Source organism: Eptatretus burgeri, chromosome 6, assembly GCF_056783735.1.
Source record: "Eptatretus burgeri isolate ZD-2024b chromosome 6, Ebu_testis_v1, whole genome shotgun sequence".
Classification (NCBI taxonomy): domain Eukaryota; kingdom Metazoa; phylum Chordata; class Myxini; order Myxiniformes; family Myxinidae; genus Eptatretus; species Eptatretus burgeri.
Genome location: NC_140966.1, coordinates 109870498 through 109892932, shown reverse-complemented (window position 1 = coordinate 109892932; position 22435 = coordinate 109870498). Strand labels below are relative to the sequence as shown.

The following is a 22435-nucleotide window of genomic DNA, read 5'->3' as shown; positions in this document are numbered from 1 at the left end:
TTCAAAAACCTTTTCATTTGCTCGACATGGCTGACGTTGAGGGTTGTGCAGTTAGTTGTTATTCGTTACCATGACCTCCTCCCCCCATCCTCACCATGTTCACCAAAAGGTCCACAATGAAACCCATCCGGAAAACCGCAAGCATAAAGCGCGGGAATCCACGAGGCCGAGGGGAATTGCTGCAGACCCTGGACGAACGGTGGGTAACACGGTCACACCTGCATTGTCCCAGGCCAAGGGGAATTCCTACGGACCCGAGACTAACGGTAGGTAACACGGTCACACCTGCATTGTCCCAGGCCAAGGGGAATTCCTACGGACCCGAGACTAACGGTAGGTAACACGGTCACACCTGCATTGTGCTGAGTCCTGGGATGGCGACCATGAGGGAAGGAACTCCATAATGGAATGAATAACACGTATGTTTCAATGAGACAATCTGTAGGATTGTGATATTATTTGATACAAGATAATTCAATGACAAGATAATATATTTACGTTTGCTCACTTGTATATTTATTTCCTTTATCTCTCCAGTTCTGATCAGACGCTGGAAGCTCCATAGACCTCTGAATATCCTCATCGCCAATCGGACTTCTCTACATCATTATAAACATACCAAGTTATCCACTTACATACCGAACTACCCACTTACATACCAAGTTATCCACTTACATACCGAACTCCGCACTTATATACCGAGTTATCCACTTACATACAGAGCAACCCAATTACATACAGAGCAACCCACTTGCATACCGATCTACCCACTTACATAACGAGCATTCCACTTACATACCAAGTTATCCACTTACAGACCGCGAGCAACCCACTTACATACCAAGTTATCCACTTACATACCAAGTTATCCACTTACATACCGAACTCCCCACTTATATACCGAGTTATCCACTTACATACCAATCTACCCACTTACATACCGAGTTACATGCAAACCTCCATTCACTCAATCTTCGATCGACACTGAAACTGTCCAACCTGCTGTCATGGCCTCCTCTCCCTCAAACATTTCCACTGCACCACTCGTTATCTCTTCACTTGCCATTACCAGCTCACCGTTCATCTTTACCTCCTCCACTCCCATCACCTGTTCACCTTCAATCACCGCTCCACCTTCCATGTGCACCACCACAAACTCTTTTCCCTCTTCTCTTCCAATGGATTCATTTTCCTCCATTTCCTCTTCACCCCCATTATCCATCCCTGCCAGTCCTCCTCAATCTCCAGGTCTCTTTCAACAAAAAAGAAGAAAAAGGGTTTTATCAAGGTGAGCTGGTCCTCTGTTCTTCATCTTCATCGTTTGTGTATTTTCATCGTAAGCACAACTGCTTGTCACTGTGTCCTTGCTATCTGTCACCTTCCATCACCTTACCTTCACAAACATTTGCTCACCTTCCCCTCTCTCACCTTCCCTCATCTTCCCTTTCCCTCACTTATCCATCCGTCTAACTTTAGACACTGTACGGATTTTAATGACTTTTTAACAGATAATTCATTTTATGGCTGCACATCTTCTGTATTGATAAACAAGCTCATGGTAAATGTGATGCAACCTTACAGGGTCAACGTATGTTTGTTGTGTGATTACCAAGCCCCTGGTAGTACGCAAAGTGCTCGGCATGCGCAATAAAAAGAGGCCTCGAGTCGACCCCATATTGGAACATGGTGTGTTCTCAGATTGTCTGTGGATCGCGTGATCAATCCAGCCAATAAGTACGCACATTGCAGCCATCGAGGTGCGTCACACACAGTGAGGTTACCCAGGAAATGCCTGAAGACCCCAGACAGCGAGGTGGCCGAGGGTACACCTAATGAAGGATGTAATTTATTAAGGCCGTTAATTATGTTCAAGAGGGGTGTTTTAATTAATCCAAACACCTAATTTTCACTCCTGCACTTCCTTGGAGTTTTCTTAATATGCACGCAAAGTTTCAGGCTGCTAGGTTTCATGGTTTTGGGAGTTACGGAGGAGGCACACTGACACACTGACACACACTCACACATGGATAAATAATGTTGACATCAAATATTATTTCACAAGCAGGATATTTTGCCCTCTTTTGAGACAAATCCAAGCTCCGCCGCCCGGTGTTGCACCACCATTTTGTGGTGGGTGGTGTAAGTCGCTCAGAGCTTTAGCTCTAAGTGAAACTGAGAATACGACACAAGGAACCTTTTTAATGTCCATGAAATAATTTAAATTGGTGGTTTAATTAAACTTTCCTCATCACTGGAGGTGGGGGGGGGAGTGGATATTTTTTGCTTGTCTTGTATAAAGATTGAAAATAAACTTGACATGCTCGAGTGCACATTTTATGCAGCAATTGTCAAGACATACATGACGAGAAGCTCGAGGGCTCAGCTTCTAAACATAGTGATGTCATCCGGATTAGAATGCTGAAGAAATAGGATCTGATGGTAATCAGTCATTGTGGTCTAGCATGGGATGGTGTTCCACACCGAGCGATACTTCTTCCACTCTTCCGTAGCTCCTCATCCCAATGGGAAGACGAAGAGGATGAAGGTCAGCAATGTGGTATAAAGCAGGTGTGGAGTTGTGGAGGTGCTCGGAATGAACAAGAGGCGCTTTGGACGGGAGAAGAGGACTTCGATGTGTCCGACTTGACTGCTCTGGAGGAGCAGTCATGTCCGCAGATTCCAAAGCCCAGAGTTCATCGTGGGACTTGGAACCGAGCTCAGAACCTGGACGGTGCCGCGGACTCTGAAACGGATTTGGATTCTGACCCAGGGAGCTTGAAGGATTTTGTAGTTTCAGACAGGAGTGAAAATGAAGATGAAGAAACTGATGAAGATACTTGTGATGAAGATGATGATGATGATGATGATGATGATGATGATGATGGAAAGGAAGGAGGATATGAACACACAGGAGTATCAGGAAAACCTCCACTTCAAAGGGCTTTCAAATCGGGTAAGAAAAGCAAAAGAGGTGAGCGATTTACATTACACATTCATTTATTTATCATACTATTATCATTATGCTCACCACGATGACCATCATGATTATAACTATTATCATTGCCATTAAATTTTTATGATTATTACCATGATTATGACTGTGCAGTGTGCACAGTTCCAGCACATCATTCCTGAACCTCCTCTGTTGTAATCGGTCCTTTGATATATAATTAATCTTTCTTCTGAGTTTACAGCCACAGTTGTCTGCTTTGTAGTATTATTATTATTATTATTATTATTATGGTACCAAACCTTACAGGCTGGTCCCCCCCCTCCCCCACCTCAATTGATTGTCTTCTGTTTATTAATATACGAGCAAATACCACCCGTCGCTTCGCTGATGAGAATACTGGAGTGGAGGGGAGAAAAAAGGGGGGTGGAGAGAAAGAGAGGGGACAGTGAGGAGGTCGAGAAGGAAAGAGAGAGGAGGGAGGGGGAGCAATGAAGGGTGGGGGAGCAAGGAATGAAGGGGTGGGAGAGGAAGACAGTGTGAGGTGAGATGAAGGGAAGGCAGACATGCGATAGAGCCTTAATTACGATCCATACTGTCTCATCAAAATGATTTTGCAGAGAATAACAGGTCAGGTATGGCAGCATGCGCTGGAGCGGTGAGTCACTGCGTCCACTTTCCACCGGTACTCCAGAGGCCTCCGTCTGGCCATCCCCAAGGCAGATGCCTACGCCATCCCCATCCCCTTGAGATGCCGATCAACCTGCTGCAAACACGAGGCACGTGGTCGGCCCATTGGCCTCCTCCACTCACGAGACTCCATCGCTGAGAGAATCTGGTGAGCAGAATCAGCGTCAGGAAAACGATCCACATGTCCATACAGCCGCAGTTGACGCTCACGGATTATGCAGGTAACAAATCTCTTTTGAGTCTCTCTCAGCAACCGCACGTTGGACACAAAGTCCGACCAGTGATAGCCAAGGATTCTCCGAAGAGACCTGGTACCAAAGGAATTAAGTCTCTGTCTCAGATTCCTGGTCAGAGTCCAAGTCTCAAATCCATAGCGCAAGACTGGAAGCACTAAGGACCTGAAGACTTGGATTTTCGTCTTCCTGCACAGGTACCGACAGCTCCACACCCCATGATCCAGTGAATCCATGACTCCCCCAGGCCTGACCCAGACATGTATTGACCTCTGGCTCCAGCCAGCAGAGACATGAATATCATTGCTCAGGAAAGTGAATCTCTCCGTGACCTCAACATCCTCACCACAAACAGGTACAGACAAGATAGCAGCATCGATGATGTCATTGAAAGCCTGAATCTCATTTTTCACCCAGGAAACCTGGAATTCCAGCGGCTCCGACTCCTCATTCAGCACCTCGAGGGCCCCCAAAAGGATATCTAGATTCTCTGCTAAGATGACTGCATCATCTGCAAAATCAAGGTTAGAGATCTTGACATTCTCAAACGATGCACCGCAGCTTGATCTCTCCGACATCCTCCATATAATCCAGTCCATACAAGTGCTGAAAAGTGTGGGGGGGGGGGTCAGTACACACCCCTGACGAACTCCAGTAACAACTGGAAATAAGTCTGAGATGGTATCCACCACATCTCACAGCACTCTCAGTACCAGAGTAGAGTTCAGACATCAGATCAATCAGTTTTGGTGGCACCCCATGAAGACAAATAATCCTCCAGAAGGCATCCCGATTCACTGAATCGAACGCTTTACAGAGATCAACATAAGCTGCAAGCAGCCCCTGCCAAAACTCTCATCTGCGTTCGGTGGGGACCCGAAGAGCAAGGATACGGGCAATCTTTGACCGCTTTGGTGTAAAGCCTGACTGCTCTGGACACTGGTGCTCAAGGAGATGGTGGCGAACCCTATCAAGAATTATCCGAGCCAAGACCTTGCCCGGCACTGAGAGCAGCATCACCCCTTGGTAGTTGTTGCAATCCGGGCCATCACCATTTCCTTTCCAGAGAGGGACAACAAGGCCCCTCTTCCAATCAGTTGGGATGATGCCTGTGTCCAAGACAGAGAACAGAACTGCATGCAACGACCTGAGTACAGCATTTCCACCAGCCTTGTAGAAGTTCAGCATGGATTTTACAGATCCCAGGAGCTTTACCACATTTCAACCGTTTCACTGCAGCCAGTGTTTCCACAAACGAAGGTGGACCACAGTTGGTTGGAAGGTCAGCAATAGGGATAGTAACACTCCTGACATCCAGCTCAACAGCTGGTGTTTCAGCCTGGTACAACCGCTCAATGTAACCGGCCCAGCGGGCCTTCACTTTGGACTCCTCTATTAAGAGCGCACCACCCTCTGCTCTAACTGCCCCACACCGAGAGATGTACTTGGAGGAATGCAATGCGTGAATTCCCCTGCAAACAGGTTCAGAATCACTTGACCATAGGTGATGCTCTACCCCCTCACAGATTCCTCACACATAGGCCTCCTTGTCCACCCTCAGCGCACGTACAGTTTTACGCCTCAACTCCCTGAACAGCTCAGCTCTGCCATTACGCCTTGCCCTGTGACTGGTCAGTGTTATCCAGTGTCCCTTGAGAGCTTCTTCACTCTACGGTTAGTTCCAAGAATCCACCGGCCACATCAAGGACGGTGGTCTTGAAGGCACTCCACAACTCTTCAGGATCTCCCAAAGCACCCAGAACCCCCAAATCTCCACTCAGCCTGGTCACAAACTCCTCAGCTACCCTCTCTTCCTTGAGCTTGCCAACATGCACCCTAGGCTGGGATGGTACCATTCTCCCGGATTTAAGGTGCAACTTCAGAGTTGCTACAACAAGTCCTTGGTTGGTATTGAGGAACTGAGCACTGCAGTAGACCCTGCAGTTCTGGATCATCCTCCAGTGACTATCAACGAGCGCATGCTCAATCTCAATTGCCACCCCGCCAGCGTTGGAATACCAAGTCCAGCGATGAGCTTGTGGGCGCTGAAACCATGACCTACGCAGATATACGGTCCATACTATTGTTAATACAATCTCACTATGGATCAACCCCAATACCAGCCATGCAACAATAGTATAGATGTTTAAAAACATTCTTCATAATAAACTCTTTAGCTTAAAAATAACCATGAAGTTGATTTCACAAGGAGCAATTCATTTTTGGTTCTGGGTTTTGACACGAAGAAGATTGAAACATCGTGCAAAGATGATACCAGAGTTTTTTTTTTGCATTGATAAAGTCATTCAAATCTCTTCAGGTAAAAATTAAATTTTGATTCATTATGACGTCATTGATGGAACACATCACCATGAGAAAAGAACAAATAAAAAAAAAATTAATTCGGCCCATTCTCAACCCCAATCGTATATAAATTCATGGAGCCCAAACATCTGGTGGTGAATCTTGTCATGTCAGGAGGAAAAGCCATATCCACGGTGAATTATCAAATCACTGATCAGGATAATCGCACGGCCTCATTCAATGGGAAAATTATATCCGGAGAACGCACTGATGGAGAAGTACATTTAATTAATTAATTAACCACTAGTTCTTGCATTGGCCAAATATAAAATTATTTCCAATCGCAGATTAGCAAACAGGATGTGGGGTTTATTTTGATACAAAGACATTTTTTCGGAAAATACTATAAACCTAAGAAGCATCGGAGTGTGAGGGAAAGGTATGGAGGGGCTAATGGAGAACAACTTGGTGCAATGATGGGCAGAGGAACTCTGAAACTTTCCACCACACTCTAGTACCCGGCCAAACAAAATTGTCTGCCAATGACATTCAGGGTCCTCTCTTTGTCTGGTTGACTGATTCCATTTATGTGCTGAAGCAATGTCTTCCTTTGGTGGAATAATTTCCCCTGTTTTTGTTTCGTCGGCTGGAACTATGAGTAAACAGAAAAAGCAAGTCAGTTAAATATATCATTGGAAGTGGTTGTAACACTGCAGGCCTCCCAATTGCCTCTCCATGTCTCGATGCTTCCTTGTATTCGATGAATTGAGAAGTGAAATTGTGGTGTTTTTTTTTTGTTGTTGTGGTTAAAAGGAACCAAGAACGGCACTGGGAAGAGCGCATCCCTCCGCCAGGCTGAACAAATTATGTTTTGTATCCACTGAAAGGCCAGATCTGGATCCGGAACTGAACCAAAATGGAATGGGCTTGTTCCGGGCACACACCCGTCTGTTGTCCACCAAATTTCGTCTGAATCTGTCCACAATTTTTGAGATATCGTGATCACGGACAAACAAACAGACAAGCCGGTAGGCGGCGATGGGTCGCCGAGCAGGACTGTTAGTATTGCGACAATGGTAGGTGTCGAGAAACGGTGTTTGTATGATCGTGTAAAAATGCACTTCTTGACCTTTGACCGCTGACCTAGTGGAGATGGGTCATTATGCAAATGAGCAAACTTGTACTACTCATCGCGTATTCACGTGCAAAAATTTGTTTGGATCGGTTGAGCCGTTTTGCCGGTAGGGGGACTTGAATAGACATTTTGACTGAAAAATGCACTTATTGACTTTTTGACCACTGAACTAATCGAGATAGGTCATTATGCAAACGAGCAAATTTGTAGTACTAATTACGCTCTATAAGCATGTAAAGTTTCGTTCGATTCGGTTCAATCGTCTTGGAGCTAGTGCACTTTGAAGTTTCAGCAGGAATGCTCAATGGCCCTCGGACACCCAAGTTGAGAGGGTTGCCATTTGGTGCATAAGATATAAAGCAAAATGGATGTCATATAGCAGATAGGGAATCACCTTAAGATTATGCATATCAAATCTCATCCAGTTCCATCAACTGATAACTACTCGGTATCCATTTGAATGAAAAGTACCGAAAATGCGGTTTGAAATCGGAAATACCCAAAGTCCGAGGGGGTGCTGTGGGTGAACAAAGATCTTCTTCTTCTTCTTCTTTCGGCTGCTCCCGTTAGGGGTCGCCACAGCGGATCATCCGCATGATCCGCATAGTGATTTGGCACATGTTTTACGCCGGATGCCCTTCCTGACACACCCTGGTTGCCTCTTACGACACAGGGATATGGTACACCTATTTTAACCGGGGTATACACCGGCCGAGTACACTGGTACTCATTTCGCCGACCTCGGAAGGATGACAGGCTGAGTCAACCCCCTGGTGTATTAATTCAGTGGCCCAACGGGGCTTGAACTCAGGACCTTTTGGATCCCAAGCTGCTGCCCGAACCACTGCGCCAACACACCAGGCTGTGGGTGAACAAAGATCAAAATCGAAAATCCGGCTCGATCGTTTGTGCACAATGTATTCCAGACGATTAGTGTGAATTTTCATGACCATCTGACCAAAAATTATCAATTTTTGCACTAATTGACCTTTGACCCCTGACCTAAGCGAAATCTATCAATATGTCCTGAGGCAAAGTTGTAGTACTCATTGAGCACCATGAACCTGCAAAGTTTCATTCGTATCGATGCACTCACCTGGTCGCTAGGGGGCCTTCAATATTCGCCAATTTTCGCGCATACCCTAATTTTAGGGGGCGCTGTGGCTAAAGTATTCCATATATCACAAAAACCGGAATATATTTGATAGAGCATCTCCTGTAGATCATTCGTGCCAAACTTCATAACCCTACGTGGGATAATGGCTTTCGGAATTGATTTCGCGTGAACGGTACCGATTTTGAAGGTTTTTCGGTTGTTACCAGGGAACCAAAGCGTCCCTAGCAACCATCACAATTTCCAAACCACTAGGTCATAAGATGTACCTACCACCTGAGTTTGGTCAAAATCCTCCCACGTTTACTACCAATTATGCTGATGACCAACGAACAAACAGACAGAATTACTGACCATAAGGATCACCTATTTCGGCGACCCAACAGACAGACGGACAGACAAGCCGGTAGGCGGACATGGGTAGTCGACTACCCAATAGAACATGACGCGATGTGCCCGTTCGATGAGGAATGACCTGAGGATTAAGCACAAGAAAATTAATGATTCTAGCTTCAAGGGTTAATGCTGCAGATTGTTTTTTTCGTTAAAATACCCCACATTTAGAGGTTTTTCGGCCGTTGCTAGGCAACGGAGAGGTCCATAGGAACGGTTCTTTCTCACACATAACTAGGACATACCATGAACCTACGGTACCAGTTTCATGTATATCTGACTCATAGTCTCTGAGATATAACGAACTTTGTTTTTTTTTAATTGTTTTCGACCAGGGTTCATTCAAAGTCTATCTTCTCCGACAGTTTTCATAGGATCCGGCTGGAAATTTTTGACAATATGGCTGAATGCACTGCCAGCAGTCGCTCGTGGCCAGATTTTTGATTTTCGAAAAAATATATTTTTTATGATTTTTCAAAAATTTCAAAGTCCCGTTGCTCGGCAACGGTGGTGGCCATAGCAACGGTTCTCATTTGCACACAACTAGGTCATGGTATGAACCTACCAACCAAGTTTCATCGAAATCACCATTGTATTAACTGAAATCGCCATTTTAAATACTGATAATAAGGGTAGAACAAATCTCAAAATTTATTTTTTTTTTTTTCGATTAGATCGACTACCAAACAGACAGGGGTGAAAACAGGAGCCACAGCACTTTTCATTGGTCTTGTTAAAGTGAAGATTACATTTAACCAAATGAAGGAACATACAAGTCACGGTAGATAGTGTTTTAGGAAATGGAAAAGTGAAAGACTTCACGAGTTAAACTTTGAAGCTCGAATCACAACACTGATTTTCATTTCGTTCTGTTCCTCACAGGGATCCAGACAACATTACGAATTCGCTTTGAGCATGTCGTCTGGTCTCTTCTAGTGGCTCTGAGTGACTGTGCCTTTCTTCCACGACTCTACGGTCTCGCAGGAGACTCGGAGTCGGGAGAAGCAACAACAACAAACCGTGGAGAAAATTTCCACACTGACGTTGCTGCTTCTGATTGCAGTGGGAAAGGAGATGATGCCCATCATGATGATGACAAATCAGAACTTGCAGGAGACAGGGAGGCAAGAAGCAGAAAGGAAGATGAGACGAGAGAGGCATTGGACTACATAGATCGTGTGGTGATTGGTCCGAGACTCCAACAGCTCCGAGCTACGAGCCGCTGGAGGGAGAGATATCGGGTAAGTATTACAAACACAGCTTTGACAACTGAAAGTGATTCCACGATTGGTCGTGGAAATCAAGTCTTTTTTTTTTGTTTGTTTTTATGACAAAGCGCACTCTCGTAGGTGGGGATGACATTAATGATGTCAGTTTTATGTCATCACGTTTCATATAGCCGCATGATGTGTAGATATGAAAAGGTTGTTGTATAGTAATGTGGTGGAAAGGCAGGCCCTGACAGGATTGATAAGATGGAGGTGCTGCCAGGATCCAGGGTTGAAGGGCGGGACGTTGAGGGGGTTGCACATATCCTACAAACCGAAGGCTAATACCTTGTCAGCACTATGTGTGGAGCATTAATTGGGAGTTGTTGGCCACAATCCCTGGAGAGAAACAGAGTAAAACTCGAGGGGGAGCACTCGGGAGAGTGCAAAACCTCCGCCGCCAATACTGCTGGGTCACTCAAGTGAACCTTATATGATGTCAACAGTGCTGACAGTTATAGTTCTTTTCTCCAACATTTTTTTTTGGGGGGAGGGGGGGTTGGAAATCACTTAAAACATGTAAAAATGCAAAAAAAAAAATCGACATTTTGTTGAAAAAAAAGTTGCAAAAATTTGATTTTTCTCTAACAATTTTTTTTTGGGGGGGGGGAATTGGAAATCACTGAAAACATGTGGAAATGCAAAAAAAAAAAAATTTTCTCTAACAATTTTTTTGGGGGGGGGGACCAAGTCCAAAATTTAATGGCATGATCCTTGGACCATACCTCACCCCCCCAACAAGTTTCGTCGAAATCCGTCGGAGTTTTTCCGTAATACTGTTCACAAACAAACAAACAAACAAACAGAAAGGGGGTGAAAACAGTAACCTCCATCTATCTTCGAAGATGGCGGAGGTTAATAATGTTACGGTTGTGAGTCTTCAACGACCGTCACGCCACCCGGTGGGTAGGTGGGTATGGGACGAAAAGATCTCCATGTCTTCTGTCAGGTTAATTGGGCACAAATCGTCATCTGTGAAGAAGCACTCCTCTAACTGGTGCATCTCAGTCAAACACATCCCCAGTTAATATATCTGTTCTGAATTACCGGCTCTCCTAACTCAGAGATGAACAGATGTATCAACAATTCGTCTGCACAGAGCAAGCCGAACAGACATTCATGCAAAATGAACCTCAACATCAGCAATTAGATCAGAAACAACCAGAAAGCTTGTTTGATGTAATGTGGAATTCGACTACAGCGAGGTCTCGGTCTTCAAGAGAGGACCCAAGCACCCAGTCACCTCTGAATCAGGACACGGTGTCTCATTGGGTGTAGTCCACATACACTCGCTCACTCTCACCCCTACATAAAATGATCACCTTCTCCAAGTTCACCACCAAAAGAATCGTCGCTGAAACCACCCTCAAGACCTTCGAGCTAATATGAAAACTTTGAGTCTTTCCTTTCCATCACATTTCATTTTGTTCACGTCCAAAGTCCTTCCTGTACTTTATTCACAACAAATTCCTCAATTTCCCACTTTGGTGCAAGTTAGCCACGAAATGCCCTTGATTTGCAATCCAATCCATTTACCTAGTTAGTATCAAACATCCTTGTGTTCCAAGAACACACGAAGTCTTTTTATCATTAAATCTTATTCCGGCTGTTTCATGGCGTTTTTATTCCAAAATGTGAAATGAAATTTCCGAACGTGGAATAAAAATATTTCACAGTACCAGCAGGCTGGAGGAGGTCCCGGCTTCCCACTGGGGTGGAAACCCCGATGGGTACCCTTACACCACCCTCCCACGGGCAAAAGGGGCTTGAACAGGCTCTGCCATGTAGCCCACTGCTGAGTGGGAGCAGCCTTTTGGGTTAGTGCCACCAACGTTCATCACACTCGAGTGATCGAGCGAAGGGGCCATCTCACGTGGTTATATCGAGCATATATGGGAGATCGGACAACCGGGAAACCTCTCCTCTTCAAGTCAGCAGTGGTCAACTGTCTCTGCTAGAACCCCAAGAGTCCTCCCAGGTAGAGGTTCGCATGTGAACCTCAACTTTGGCTACCCTCACAGAGAGTGGAAACCTTCCGACTAAGCAGTCAGCAGCCCCCCTCCCGCAGGTTTCTTCAAGGCAAATGCGGTCCACCAGCGACCCTCTTCTCATCAAACGCCCCAAATTCAGGATCACTGTTCAACTCCACTCATCTGTTCTTATTTTTCCCCACCTGTGGAACCAACTTCCACACTCTCTTCAATCTCATTTCTCGCTCCCGGTCTCCAAGACAGCTGTTCACCACTATCTCAGATCATCCCCCATCCAAAACCATGATGTTTTCCACCCGCCAACAACCCTTCTCCCAACACTCCTCCTCTTTCAACTCCATGTATTTTCTTCCTGAGAGTTTGCTTCTGTATCTATCTGATCCACCCTGTGCATCCCACCGTATCCCTCATTCTTCCACATATCCCATATTTGTCCAAGTTTCCCTCTATTTTGTCCCTCAACCCTGCTGTTGGTGCATTTCCCCCCTTCTCTTTCTACTCTTCCTTTTGTTCTGTTGTGTCCTGATCCATTCTGTTCTAGCTCTTCCACGAGCTTTGACTTTTTGAATACAAAAATAAACACCTCAGATGGAATCCTACATCTATATAGGATAGCCGAACGGAGCTTGTCGGTGTTCCTCATTTAAGCTTGTTGGCTTAATTGCAGACCCAATCTACCTGTCTCGTGGGTTGACAAACAAATTCTTGCCAAGCACGATGGAGTCCTCTTCGAATCAACACAAAAGTTGTCAGTGTGTGTATGTGTCAGTGTGTCTCCTCCATAACTCCAAAACCATAAAACCTAGCAGCCTGAAACTTTGCTCGAGCGTTAAAAAGATGCGAAAAATACATCACTAAAGTACCACAACGGCAGATTGCTAAAACACCAATTTGTACTTCTTCTTACCCTATAAAAACAATGTAAAACTGTAGCCCGACCTAACTCAACAACTGCTGAAGATATGATGGTGATTCCAATGTGCGGAAGTTCCTTGGTCTCTGGGCTAGTCCACGCAACCCAATATTAAAAAAACATATAACATATTAATCGTTTTACAAGGAAAATAAGTCGAACATAAATGTGGACTCAACCAAATCAGGCCAGGATCATGAGGGGAGGGGGGGGGGGTTGGGGGAAATGGACCATTGACAGAACCATTCCAAAAGCAATACATATCCAAACCATCACCCAAATCAACTGAAACAAGTAGCAAAACAAATTAATAACATATATGGATTGAATCCATACCAAAATAATATATATAAAACATTGAACTTTTTGTTTTTAAATGATAATCACATTGTTTCGCAAATGTGGTAATTCACATAGCTGAATGAATCAAAAGTCAGGATTGAGGGGAGGGGGGAGGGGTATAATGTACCATAAGCCAAATTTAATAACATAGATGGATTACATCCACACCAAAATAATAAAATATAAAAAAACATTAAGCATTTTCTTGCTTTAAAGAAATTGCAGAAACAAGAAAAAAAAACATTAAAAAAATATGTAAAAACATAAGAGGGATGAAATAAAAAAAAAAACAACCAACAAGGTAGGAATGACACCTCATTATGATACCACATTACGATGCCACAATCGGACACCATAATCCTCTTATGGATTACCATCACAACATCTTTTGATATTTTACTCTTGTTGTGGGATTGTGATGGATGAAGAAGAATAACAATGAAGAATGACACCACATTTCGATGCCACAATACAACACCACAATCCTCCTGGTTTAGCATCACAATATCTTTTGACGTTGTTCCATCACAATCCCACAACAAAAAATTTGGCAGCAAGGTTCCTCTCCTGACTGGGAACAGGGATTGCAAAGCTCGCTCCGGTCACGTGACTTTAAGTAGGTCAAAATGGTCGACTTAGTAAATTTATTCAAAAATCTTCTTCTCCAGACCCACCAGTCAGAATGCTACCAAATTTGGGTTACAACTTTAGGTCTGGGTACGGATGTTAAACACGTGGAGGTCATGCCGATCACGTGACCTGAAGTGCGTCAAAATGGCCGACTTGTCAACTTTTGGGAAAATTGCATTAATTCCTTTATAAACCTTCTCCAGACCCACTAATCAGAATGTTACCAAATTTGGGTTACAACATCAGGCCAGGGCCCAGATAAGCTACAGGTCCAGTGGAACTATTAATTAATTAATTTTTTCTTGTTTAACAAGAAGCAATGCGAAAGGATCCCTCACAGATATTGTACACAAGCCAAGTTACCGAGACAGCTGCCATGGCAACAGAATTCAGCCAATCACAGCCGTGATCTAATCAGGTTGAGATAATGTCATGAGGAATAGATATCTGCAAAATGAAAACTAAATGTTGAACGATTTTTGAAACATCGCGTATACAAAAGTACTTGGATGGATGATCGGGTCAGACGGAACTCATTTTAATCTGTCCACTGTTTCTGACCTTGTCGGAGGGGCAGGGGACCAAAAGGCAATACCAACTACAGTGGTCACATATGTATGAACAGGGTGGTTTGGGGAATGACTTTGTGCGAGTTTATCCATAACCCAGAGGGAATGAAATAGTGTAGTGATTGATGATGGGTGAATTTTCAGAATAAGTGTTTACATCATTTAAGCAGTGGGGTTAATCCAAGAGTTAAATAATGTTGTGAATTTGTGGGCCTTCTTATTTATTTTTCAGGAGAGAGTGGATTGTTATCCACACCTGGTTATTACCAGCACACGGATTGCACCATCGGATGAATGCCAGGCATGCCAGCTTCCACGTGTATCTCGCTTCCTCATATCTCTTTCGGGACAGCAGAGACATGAGCTCACTCTAAAGCTTGACCCCTTCCTGGCTGCAGACAAGCAGGTTATAACTTCAGTACAATTTATTAGATCTTTGTACGCATTTTAATACCGTTGTGATTACTAATGGCAGACACAGCATTGGACACAAGGTTCATTCGACATGCTTATTAGGTATGCACAACATGCATTGTATGTAGCATTGCAAGGCATGTACAATGAATGAATTATTGATTATTAGACTGGCAGCCCACACCATCAAACTCCAATGAACAGGTCCCAAGGATGCACCCCACAGTATATTAAAAATATATCCCTCCAAGCTTTGAAAATGGACTTCTGCTGGGATATAGCAGGTGACTTTAGCCCCCAGCCCCTCAAAAGTAACCCCCGCAAAAGGCATTAGATTCATTATGTGAGGTCCCAAATGAAACCAACAGAGAATGAAACATTGGAGACTCCTGAATGAAGAATAATGTATAACAGGCATTTTAGGAACTGGCATCCCTCCGGAAAATGCCCTAAAATCGCGCCCAAAACGGGCTCTCATCCAATATAGGAGGTTCCGGATGAAACCAGCTCAGAATTAAGTGTTGAGGTCCTCTGAATATGGTATGACCGTTAAGAGACATTTTAGGGGGTGACATCACCCTGGCAGATGCCCTTCATGGGGCCCTTGATGACAACACCCAGAAGGGGCTCTTGAACCAACATCGGAGGTCCTGGGGGAGGAATGTACAATCGATTTGCTTCACATTTGCCAGGGGATTGTCCTGGGGTACTTGTCCCCTCATACCCTGGAAAACGGAATGTCAGGCTTCATTGACATTTGTCATGTGCTTTTAACCATACATGGTGCATACAAAAGAGGGCAATGTTTCTACAGCTGCATGGTCTGTGGTTGTGAGATTTTTGAAGGTTTCGACATATTTCCCCGTACCATCTTGCTCCATAATTACGTATTGGTGTATTTTCCCTTTTTTTGTAGAATACTGCAGTGAAATCGCAACAGTGAAGGCATGCAAACCCGGCAGCGCTGCCGTCACTCCGGCTTGCTTGTCCTCCAAAACACTGTCAAAGCCGGAAAGGTCAATGTGGCTGCGATTGTTACTGGTTCTGCAATCCATAATGATTTTTCGACTCACAAGTTACCCCTCCAGAGATCTGCCGAGTATACCCAATAAGATGATGAGTATGTCAGTGTCCGAAACTCACACCAAATATTCTTGGCCATTGTTGCTGTATGGATTGTGATCAGAGTGTCGGCTAATCCTCATATTCACATTGGAGATTTTCTGTTTGTTTGGGTCACCATGAACTCATCCTTGGAGTCATAAGTATATTGGACGCAATGGCCACCACATGGGAGACAAGTGTTTTCTGGCCAATAATCATGCCGTAGTTATTTTTCGTCCATTCCTGAAAGAGGAATACAGCCAGCTGATCTTTGAAGTTTCCATTCTTCAGCAGTTGCATTCCACTCTGCCTTACAATCAATTTCATCAGATCTGGTAATGACAATAGGGCTAGTATCACCACTGTCCAATCCTCTCCACCCCCAACATTGTCTCCGCTCACTTTCTTTGATGGATTAGGTCATGTACTTATCAAAAATAGATTTATGGACTTTTCCTCCAACGCAGGCACATACCATGGTCAATAGTTCTCTGACCATGCTTCCATATGTCCCCTTGATGTAGGGTAGGACTCTCAGTCGCATGGATTTATCTGTCTTCAGGGGAGATCTGTTGCTGTGGGCCAAGAAGTGGGGGAACTCACTGATAGGGAAGGCGAGGATGTGCCGGAGGTTGAACCCAGCAATGCGTTGTGAAGCAACGAAGATGATCCTCCCAAATACATCACTGACTCCTTCTGCAGGCACTCACACCCCAGCAACATTAGATTTCTTATTCACGATCTTCTTTCTTGGAACAGTTTAGAGGAATTCATGCCCTATCACTCTTCCTTAAATTTCCGTTGTTGCTCACGGGTACTTCAAAGCATCTAAAGCAGGGACCTCTTTGTCTCCTCTGTAGCCACTTTCCCAGATGCAATATTCAGATCTTTGGATATTGAATCAGGGTTTTCATATGGGGTTTTTTTTTTGACCGTTTTTACAGCCATTTTTCCCTGCTGTGCAGGGGTTGGGCTTTTTTCTTGAGGCAATGTTTATGGCCGGATACCCTTCCTGACGCCAACCCTGGTCGCCTCTTACGACACACAGGGATATGGTACACCTATTCTAACCGGGGCATACACCGGGACCAGTACACTGGTATTCCTTTCGCCGACCTCGGAAGGACGACAGGCTGAGTCAACCCCCTGGTGTTAATTCAGCAGCCAACGGGGCTTGAACTCAGGACCCTGGGATCCCAAGCCGCCACCCAAACCACTAAGCCAACACCAGGCTTGGTTTTCATATGGGGTGCAGGAATCATTCAAGATATCGGCCAAGGAATTGATGTGCTTATTGTGTTTTTTGATGTGCCAGGAGCAAAGCGGTATTTCAGGCCGCTCTCCCACCTCCAATCCCAAGCGATTCCGTAATTCGTAAGTAGCCATCCTTCTCTAGGTGGTGGTGATGTACGAGTGTCAGAATGCACTTTCTGAGTTGCAAAAAGCAACAATTCCCTTTAATGGAGAGGCTGCATCCCTATTAAATGTCTGCTCCAAGCTCAATTCGATGGCATTCCACGCAAAGTTTCTGCTGTTGAGGCAAAATGGAGAAAGCTCCAAGGTCCACAATCTCCTGGCATTTTGGATTGAGATTACATCGTTCGTGCAGAAATAGTCACTCATCGTGCATAGTTCAGATGATTAAGGCCAAAGAAAATGTTTAACTTTTGGCAGAACTCAGATGTAGAGGTCAACATCATTCGTCCACACTTCTATTTGCAGATCTCTTATTATTCTACTAACCATATGCACGTATGACTATGTGGTCCAGAAGGACACCATTGGTCCCAGTCGCCCTTCCATCGCCTCACTGAAAAAGCATTCATACGATATCAGTTAATTTTGGAATGACTTGTTCTCCAGGAAATAATTTTTTCAATCTCTGTTTGGTCAGAGGGAGCATTTTCATCAGAAATCATCAGCACCTCCGCATCCTCCTCACTCACATTTACATCTATAAATTGCTGGTATTGTGATCCTTCCATTATGCCGGACAAAAGTTGATCGACTCCAATGCACCTGTTGTAAAACTTTCCACAAATAAATTCTGTCAGCAACCCTTTAGCCAGCATGTCTGATTCCGTCAGCAGGAACTTGGCCCCTGACTCATAAATGTAAGTACCCAATGCCCCCCTTAAATGCCAGCAACATATGACAATTCTCAAGGATGAAAAGTCGGTTGAAAGTAGGCGTTTCAAGGGCTTGGATCAAATAAGCTTTGATGGTGACTGCAAGGTCATGAGTCATGATGACATAATCCTGCTTTGTCAGTCGCCAACCCTCCTTTCTGGATTCATAGAGAAACTTCAGAAGACCTTCCCTCACCCAGAAGGCACAGATCTGCATTTGCTGCTTGCATTAGGAAACCTTCCACATTGGATCTCCCATTTCATCACAAGTGGTGCTGTGAGCAAAGTGGCATTACTTTATAAGGGATGAACTATCATCCTTAGATTTCCATTTCATCACAATTACACTGACAATACCACTGCCAATATGATCTACGAACTTTGACCTCAGGAATTCTGAACGCGTACGAGGGTTCTGACATCAGAACCGAGAACGATGACTGTATGGTGACAGCCTTGACACTGCCTCAGACTATATGCCTGAGACACACTTTGGACACCAAAGTTTCAGGGGTATACAGAATGTGCTTTAACATAATGATATATGGAGGTTATAGATGGTTTGTTATAGCACATTGGTAAAATTATATGAATATGACAATTCTGGCCTCACATGATGGTAAAATATTTCCAGACGTGTTACCAGGCCGTATTTTACTGTCACTAATTGAGACACTAAGATGAGGCCTGCCACTCAAGTCTGATCTCAGGTGACTCTCAGTGTCACTGGCTTGTATTTAAGAGAATCTGCTGGGATGACGCCACCCCCTCAAATGTCTGTTTATGGTAATACCATATTCATAGGACCTCAACTCTTCATTCTGAGCCAATTTCATCTGGGACCACCTATGTTGGTACTGAAGGCCTTTTTGGGTACCATTTTGGGACCACTTTTGGGTGCCAACATGTACCTTAATACTGTTATAAACCTTAATCCTGTTATATACCTTAACACTATTAGATATCTGAATACTGTTATATACATTAATACGGTTATGTACCTTAATACTATTATATAACTTAATACTACTATATACCTTATTATATGTAAAGGACAATCCTGACCTCAGATGATGGTAAAATATTTTCAGACATGTTACGAGGCCGTATCATACCATTTTATACTACCAGACGACCCGTGAACCCATTGCGTTCCCGTTGTGACAGCGGTTGATGAAAAAAAACCATTTCAAGAAAAAAATAGATAGCTCCAGTGAACTATACCGCTGAGGTTGTTTGCATTGATCAAATACTCCTGAAGAGTACTTGACTGAATCGGAAATGGATTTTTTAATAATTTTTTTCTTTGCCCGATTTGAACGAAACTTGATACTGCACACCGCAGGACAATGGTAGTTAAGGTGGCCCTAAATTTTTGCGCTATCATGTACCATTTTGGCTGTATTTCAGGAACATACATACATACATACATACAAGATGAGAGTTTTAGTAATACATAGATTTATGTACTTTAACACTGTTATATGCTTTAATACTATTATATAACTTAATACTATTATATCATCCATTGGGACCATACTCTGTTCAGAATATCAGTGCTGCCAAAACAGTCTCCTCAGATGTTTGGCACAATCCTGGATGGGTCGCCAGTCCGATGCAGGATTCTCAAATGGCTCAATCATCCCAGCAAGTTGGTAAGCGCTCATTTTGCCGACATTGGAAGGATGACAGGCTGAGTCAACCCCACCGGGTATTGATTCAATGGCAGTGTGGGATATGAACTCAGGACCTTCGGATCCCAAGCCCACCACCCTCACCATTAAGCCAACACCAGGCATATATTATATTACTTAAAACTATTATATACCTTAATACTATTATATAACTTCAACATATGAAACAACTTAAAACTATTATATCCCTTAAACGATTATATACCTCACTACTGTTATATAACTTTAAATTATTATATCCTTAAAAACGATAATCGATATATTACTGAAATCCTCATCTTGTATTTATCTATGTATGTTCCTGAAATACAGTCAAAATGGTACACGGTAGCGCAAAAATTTTCGGCCCACATTACTCACCATTCGCCTGTGGTGTGCAGTATCAAGTTTTGTTAAAATCAGGCAACGAGAAAATTATTAAAAAATCAATTCCCGATTCAGTCAAGTACTCTTCGGGAGAATTTGATCAATGCAAACAACCTCAGCAGTATAGTTCGCTGAAGCTATCTTTTATTTTTCTTCTTGAAATGATTTATTTAAAAATCTCAAACATTTAGTATAGACAAAGAACGATTTATTTTTAAGCATAAAATAAACCGCCATTTTGATCTAATACTTCCGTGTTCATTAATAAATAAAATTGTGTTTTGATGATTACGCACAATAATTTGTTCGACTTTCTTTTCTCCGTTTTTTTTTTCACATTGACGTGGAATATCAAGATTTGTTCAAATCGGGCAACGAAAAAAATTTTTTTTAAATCGATTCCCGATACAGTCAAGTACTCTTCGGGAGAATTTGATCGATGCAAACAACCTCAGCGGTATAATTCACTGAAGCTATCTATTTTTTTTTTTTCTTGAAATGATTTATTTATCAACGGCTGTCACAACGGGAACCCAACGGGTTCCCGGGTTGTCTGGTATACCTTAATACTGTAATATAACTTAAAACGATTATATCCCTAAAAACAATAATATACCTTCATACTGTAATATAACTTAAAACTATTATATCCCTTAAAACGATTATACACCTTAATACTGTTATCTAACTTTATACTATGATATACCTTAATACTGTTATATAACTTAAAACTATTATATTCCTTCAAATTATTATATACCTTAATACTATTATACACTTCAATACCATTATATAACTTAAAACTATAATATACTTTAAAACTATTAAATACCTTAATACTGTTATATAACTCATAACTATTATTTACCTTAATAATATTATATACATTAATACTATTATATACCTTAAAACTATTATTTACTTTCATACAATTATATACCTGAATCCTATTATATACCTTAATACTATTCTATAACTTAAAACTATTATATACCTTAAAACTATTATATACCTTAACAGTTACATAACTTAAAACTATAATATACCTGAATACTATTATATAACTTAATACTATTAAACAACTTAAAACGATTATATACCTGAATACTATTATATAACTTAAAACGATTATATACCTGAATACGATGATATACCTTAATACTATTATATAACTTAAAACTATGGTATACCTTAATACTGTTATATAACTTAAAACTATTATATATCTCAACACTGTTATATAGCTTAATACAATTATATACTTTAATAATATTATATACCTTCATTCTGTTGTATAACTCAAAACTATTATATACCTAAATACTGACATACCTTAATACTGTTATACAACTTAAAAGTATTATACACCTGAATAGTATTATATAACTTAAAACTATTATATACCTGAATACTATTATCTATCTATAATTCCAGCAGTGTGTGTGTGTGTGTGTGTGTGTGTGTGTGTGTGTGTGTGTGTGTGTGTGTGTGTGTGTGTGTGTGTGTGTGTGTGTGTGTGTGTGTGTGTGTGTGTGTGTGTGTGTGTGTGTGTGTGTGTGTGTGTGTGTGTGTGTGTGTGTGTGTGTGTGTGTTGTCTGCTGTTTGCTGTCTGCTGTCTGCGACCGCCGTTTCTCGACGACCGCCAGTCCGATCTGATTGAAACTTGTCAGGAATATTGCCGGGGACTCGCGGATGTGCCTTTTCAAGGTTTGATTTTAATTGGACGAGCGGTTCCCAAGTTACGGCCATTTTATTGCTTTTTTCAGTGTTGGAAAGGTGTATATATCGCAGCTGAAGTGTCGTTCCACCTTATCACCTTATCATGCCATTTTTTCCCAAAGATATCTCAGAATAATGATAACAGCATATTAATAATAATAATAATAGCACAATAATTGGCAGTAATAAAAAGAATAACATGATACAATGACCAATGTCTGTCAACCAATAACGACCTATATATTGTCTGTCAACCAATAATGACCAATAACGTCTGTCAACCAATGACAGGACACAGTGCTATGACATCACGAATGACGTCACAATTAATGTGTATTTATTTATTTATTTTTATTTATTTTTTTGCACGATTGACGTCAATTCTTCTTCTTTGTTTGGTATGATGTCACAATCGACGCTGGGGACCTGAGTATGTGCCTTTTCAAGGTTTGATATCGTTCTTCATCCGTTTCAGCT

The 22435-nt window shown here is 42.6% G+C and overlaps 1 protein-coding gene across 6 annotated transcripts in view; it reads left to right on the top strand.

The window, feature by feature from the left end:
* LOC147025593 (uncharacterized) overlaps positions 1 to 22435 on the top strand; it is a 60819-nt gene that overhangs the window by 8995 nt on the left and 29389 nt on the right. For 4 of the 6 annotated variants that reach the window (XM_085886715.1, XM_085886714.1, XM_085886713.1 and 1 more), the window contains exons 2-6: positions 110 to 199; positions 538 to 1288; positions 2511 to 2953; positions 9702 to 10060; positions 14765 to 14938. In XM_085886715.1, the coding sequence (XP_085742841.1) occupies positions 1008 to 1288; positions 2511 to 2953; positions 9702 to 10060; positions 14765 to 14938 (1257 nt within the window). In that variant the 5' untranslated portion in view covers positions 110 to 199; positions 538 to 1007. Of the gene's footprint in view, positions 1 to 109; positions 200 to 259; positions 1289 to 2510; positions 2954 to 9701; positions 10061 to 14764; positions 14939 to 22435 lie in introns of those variants that run through there. The other 2 variants (XR_015059588.1, XM_085886716.1) reach the window with 1 other exon arrangement.